Below are 5,397 nucleotides of genomic sequence, written 5' to 3'. Positions count from 1 at the left end.
TTCGCAGCTGGTTGTTTTTCAGAAAACATCTGACTTAAAAATTGTTGCGTGTGTGCTGCGTAGCGCAACACTTGACCTTCTGCTTCAAACCTCTTCACACCTTTTTATTAGATGTTGTAGCCGTTTGGTCCCTCTCTTCTGCTACAGAAGATTGCAGAGGTGGTTCGTAAACTTCAGACATTTTCGCTTCGAAAAGACAAATGATACCTGACTAATCACATCACTATTCAAGTTTTACTAATGCTAATTAATTACATCATTGGTTCAAGTTTTACCAATTCCGTCGTTGGTTTGAGTTTACTCTACTTGATTGTTTTCTTCGTATTTACATACCCAAGGGTTCTAAACTTAGAATATATGCTATCAATGGTAGGGCTAGGATTAGTATTGTCGTTTATGGGAGTGGGACATATGTTCAACTAAATGATAAGCTTTATACATTTCATGGACCAAAATAAAAAGGAATCATCTTTATCATAACAAAAGAACTTGTTGCCATCCTTGGCGTATCAGTTGACTATAATCTACAACAAACATTGGATTAAACGAAAAAAAATATATAATTTCAATAACTTCTTGTTGTAGATTCATGGCTTTCTAACGTCCAACTTTGGGATTTTGAACGTTTTCGTGTGTCTGATCGAGCCTTTCTGTAGCCACATTTGTCTTGTTCCGAATCCTTCCTGAAAATAAGCTCCAAACCCAACAAAAATTTAGCACAATTCATATCAAAATCTAAGTCTATAAAAACGTTGATAAGGTTGCATACAGCTGTACGATCTTCTTTCCTTTTGATTTTTCATGCACATGGTGCTCAGTTGATCCACATGGCGAAATACCACTGTCTATGCATGTTGTATCGCTGCTTTCAGCACTGCTTCTCGAAAACGAGAATGACATAATTTGAGAAGTGTAACGTGCTTTCTTTGGAGATGACTCGGTGAGATTCAAGTAGGCCATTGATTTGTTCTATAACAACAAATGCTAAAATATCAATAAACAATGCAAAATTCAAAGAGTTTGGAGCAACCAACTTGTTTTATCGGTTAATTTGGACTTTTGAAAGATAATATAAATAGAGAAATATTGAGGCTGTAATTAAGTGATTACCTGATCGACGCTTGTGGGCTCTTTCTCACTTCGGAAAAGTTCTTCGAAATTTCTGAATGAGAGATCGATATCAGGTATGTTCAAGTCATCTAAGCAAGATGGTTCTTCACATACACCAAGATCTTGCATATTTTGAGACCAAAGTTGGCTGCTTGAAACTGAACTTTTGCATTGCCAAATTGAGTCTCCTTGGAGGGTAGTTTCGTTGGTTTCAGAGGATTCTAAACTGTCCAATTGTGTGAATGGCGATGAACATGGATCAAGACTTATATTATGGTCATTGGAATGCTCTCCTTTAACCAAGAATGGCTGCGAAAACTGATCAACATCCATCTCATGTTCTTGACATTGCATAATCGATGAAATATGATCGATGTTGGATGTTTGAACCTTTAGCAAATCAACAAGTTGTTCAAGAACGGAGAACCCTTGTATACCACCATCAATTGCCTATATACAAAAAAACCAATTCAAACCATGGGCGACATGTGTGAAATTAGGAAAATAACCTTCAACGAGCATAATGTAATGTTTATGTATCTACAAAAAAGGTTATTTTTCCAACAATCCTTGTAAGAGTACACTCTTAACAAAAAGACCAATCCACATTGGAATTAGAATTTTTACTCTCAACTAGCATTTGTTGAAACTTGAACCTTTGACCTTTCGTGAAGTATACAACCCTATATACTATCATTAACATCCTAATTAGAAAAGTAAAGAAAGTTTCATTGGACACACCTTGATGTATTCATTACTCTCTAAACCAAATTTTTGGTCAAGAATGCGACTACTACAATCAACAAACGGATTCAAGTCGAAATCCCACAATACCCCTAAATCTCTGGCAGATGGGCAGCCAACGTAACTTCTCACAACTCTTTTTCGATGCTTAGAAGAAGCATTGTGTTGGCTAAGATCACAACCACGACACATGAACTTCTGATGATCATAACAACGGACATAGCTTGGGCGACGTCTGCAAGACTCACAAATGAGGTTCCGATAATGGCGGTTTGAGAGTGGATTGGCTGAGTGAACTTTAGTATCACACGAAAGACAAAGATACGCTGCATCCGCCTTACAGTAAACAACGGATCTTAAGTTCACACAGAATTCACAATATCTATCCATGAAAAGTCCCTGAAACAAATATACACTTTGACTTTTTTTGGGTTAAATCTGTTTCACTGCCAAAACTGAAAACTCAAATAAATTATGTATAGGACTTGAAGTAACAACTATACGAGCACTCCAGGCTACAAAGATGAAGCAAAATAAAGATACCCGAATGAAAAGATTTCAACTTTTGTAATTGAACTCCACTGAAGTTAAACCTGCTGTAGAGTGTTAAATTAATTCACAAGATAACAACCTTTATGCAATATCTTGAATAGAAACAAGGTTTTGTAGGTGTTTTTAAAACTACATCTTCGAATAAGAAGACTCCAAGATCTAAATATATATGAATAAAAACATTAAAAAATTACTTTTTCTTAACTTGTTGGAATTAAGTTAAAGAAATCAAACCTGTAATTAGTCTTGAAGAAAAAGAATGGAGGAAGATAGAAAACTTGAAGTCCATATCATTTCATCATGCACCGTTGGCTTTGAGCTTCTTTCACATGCCCATAGAGACTGATGGAAAGATTGTGATCTATCCATCTATCCAAGGTTTGTCCATTTTTCAGGGTTGAAAGTTTCAAATCCAGAGTAGTATAGAAGCTCAATTTGTGATGTACAACTAACGAACTACGAATATTCTGGATTTAGTAATTTACGCTCTGGGAGAAAGGAATTACCCTATCTTTGCCAGGGCTTTATGGTATTACGTGTCTGACCTTTTATGACGTGGTCCTGTACACCTAAGATTAGTTGTGGGACCGTATGCTTATCTGTGCACGTGTATGGTTTAACTTGGAGGCGAATAAGAATTTGCCACGTGACTTGGGAATAGTGGTGAAAGCCACTAAGCTGCTTTTTCTTTAGAAAAATGATTTAGGAGAAGTACACGAATTCTTGATTTTGTTCGTTAATTTTTATTTACAACGTATATAATCCAATTTGTAAAAATTATTGATGCAACGTGCAAAATGGAACCAAGATAAATAAGAATGAATTTTGATTCTAACAAAATACCCATGACAATCTTTTCAAAAATCACATTGAGATTTGCTTCAACATTTGGTTTAACACATACGGAATTTTAGAAGAAAATTAAAGTTTATAAAATTGATCATCCACCGTACAAATCACACCAGCAACAACAGTTAAATACTACATCCGTCCCAAATTGATAGTCCATTTTTGATTTTTGAAATCTTTTTTCTTCAACTTTGACTTAAATATTTTTGTTTTTGATAGATAATACTTGATGAAAAATATATGAATGAATTGTATTTTAAATGGTTTTTCATTTTTATAAGTTTTATCAAGTAATATTTAACACAAATAAAAATATTTAAGGTCAAAGTTGAAGAAAAAAGACTTAAATATTCAAAAGTGGACTATCAATTTGGGACGAAGGGAGTAAGAAGCAAAAATTAAAACAGAAACCTAAAAGGTCCATGGGCAAAAATAAACCCAAAAACAAAACCCAAAAATTATTGAAAAAAAAAATTATTCATAACTTCATTTAGAAAATGATTCCTGGACTAAAAAATAGGTAAGCCCACTTCGGGGGTTGATCATGACATGTTGCTTATTCCACGCTTCCAGTTGACTGGTCGTATGCCCAAAACGGAGCCGCATAGCCAAAGTTATGACAATTTTCGTGAAGCCCCTTTAGTCATACGATCATGGGTCTCTAGGAACGCACGCGACAGATCCTCCACATTAGGGCTCGCATCATCCCCTCCTAGGTAGACAAAATTTAACATCGAATGTGCACCATGTTCATCATCTAAAGAATCTCCATAATAAGAAATCAAATGTTTTACATTGAAAACATCAGAATAACGAATATGACTTGGCAACTGTAAACGGTAGGCATTGAAATTGATCTTCTCCACAATCTCCACGGATCCAATCTTCTTGGCTGACAACTTTTAGTACTCACCAACTGAAAAACAATCTTTATTCAAAACAACCTAAACAAATCCACTTACTTTAAAATCAACTTGTCGGCGTTATTTATTTATTTATTTATTTGAATCTTGTTTGTACTTGGAGTTGGCTAGAACCAAGTTTTCATGAACAACCTTATGACCATCATTCAACAAAATCATGCACTTTATTTGGAACAACACCAGAAATAGGAAGCGACACCAAATCAAGTGTTCCCTATGGCTGAACAGAATAGACCACTTGGAATGGACTAAATCTAGTACTTTAGTTGACAACATGATTATGAGCAAATTCAGCTTGACAAAGCTTCTGATCCCAGACCTTCACATGATCACCCACTAAATATCGCAAAAGATTACAGAGGGATCGATTGACAACTTCTTTTTGGCCTTCCGTTTGAGAATGATATGTACTACTAAAATTAAGATGAGTGTTCACCATCTTCCATAAACTGCACTAAAAATGACTCAAAAACCTAGCGTCTCGATCTGGAACGATAAAAGATGACAATCCATGCAAACAGTAGACATCTCGAAAGAATAATTGAGCCACGTTAAGTGCACCCGTCATCTTTTTGCAAGGAATAAAGTGCACCATCTTAGAAAAATGGTCGACAACCACAAAGATTGAATCATTTCCCCGTTGAATACGTGGTAAACCCAACACAAAACCCATGTTGATATCCACCCAAGGTTGTGATGGAACATGTAAAGGCATATAGAGTCCTACATTAGTAGATGTGCCTTTTGACACTTGATAGATTCAACATTGTTTAACATATCTATCCACTTCCTTGCACATAGTAGGCCAAAAATAAGATGATTGAACCAATTGTAATGTACGATCTCACCCGACATGCCCATCAACATACGAATTTGTGATGATTTGAAGATAAAGACTGTAATCATTGATACATAATTGATTCCCTTTAAAAAGGAAATCATCATGCACTAAAAAATCGGACCTCTACTGAGATTGTATTTTTTTCATAATTATAAAAAAATAAGTATCAACTATAAGCTGCTCCACGAGGACTTCCAATCCGGGCACACCAGCCCTCATAAAGACTAACAAATTACTCATCGTGCTTAAAGCATCTGCCACCCGATTCGAGACTCCAGATTTGTGCTTTACCATGAAAGTGAATTTTTCTAAGAGCGCCATCCACATCCCATGTTTATGTGATACCTTATCTTGACTGCAAACATGTCTTAAAGAATC

At 35.5% G+C, this 5,397-nt stretch overlaps 1 protein-coding gene across 8 annotated transcripts; it reads right to left on the bottom strand.

Moving 5' to 3' along the window:
• Positions 1–414: 414 nt before the first annotated feature.
• Positions 415–2,792, bottom strand: LOC145068636 (putative zinc finger protein At1g68190). 8 transcript variants are annotated; one of them, XM_079015633.1, is made up of 6 exons: positions 2,641–2,790; positions 2,358–2,450; positions 1,852–2,253; positions 1,111–1,560; positions 770–969; positions 415–683 (listed from the first exon to the last, which is right to left on the bottom strand). In XM_079015633.1, exons 3-6 carry the CDS (start codon positions 2,242–2,244, stop codon positions 566–568), a joined length of 1,161 nt encoding a protein of 386 aa, XP_078871759.1. In that variant the 5' UTR covers positions 2,245–2,253; positions 2,358–2,450; positions 2,641–2,790; the 3' UTR covers positions 415–565. The 8 variants fall into 8 exon arrangements, with proteins under 8 accessions (XP_078871759.1, XP_078871757.1, XP_078871761.1 ...); XM_079015631.1 differs by having other exon boundaries at positions 2,398–2,450; XM_079015635.1 differs by having other exon boundaries at positions 2,358–2,447; positions 2,641–2,786.
• Between the last annotated feature and the right edge of the window lie 2,605 nt (positions 2,793–5,397).

Source organism: Lactuca serriola, chromosome 8 (genome assembly GCF_051521515.1).
Source record: "Lactuca serriola cultivar US96UC23 chromosome 8, Lser_US96UC23_V15, whole genome shotgun sequence".
In the NCBI taxonomy this organism is placed as follows: domain Eukaryota; kingdom Viridiplantae; phylum Streptophyta; class Magnoliopsida; order Asterales; family Asteraceae; genus Lactuca; species Lactuca serriola.
The sequence above is the reverse complement of the archived record's forward strand: the minus strand, read 5'-3'. Positions and strand labels throughout refer to the sequence as shown.

Coding starts and splice junctions, on each gene's coding strand:
- LOC145068636 (XM_079015633.1), bottom strand. CDS start 2,244: ATGGATAGATATTGTGAATTCTGTGTGAACTTAAGATCCGTTGTTTAC. Junction 1,561..1,851: donor AGAGTAATGAATACATCAAG/GTGTGTCCAATG, acceptor TTTTGTATATAG/GCAATTGATGGTGGTATACA. Junction 684..769: donor GGAAAGAAGATCGTACAGCT/GTATGCAACCTT, acceptor GCTTATTTTCAG/GAAGGATTCGGAACAAGACA.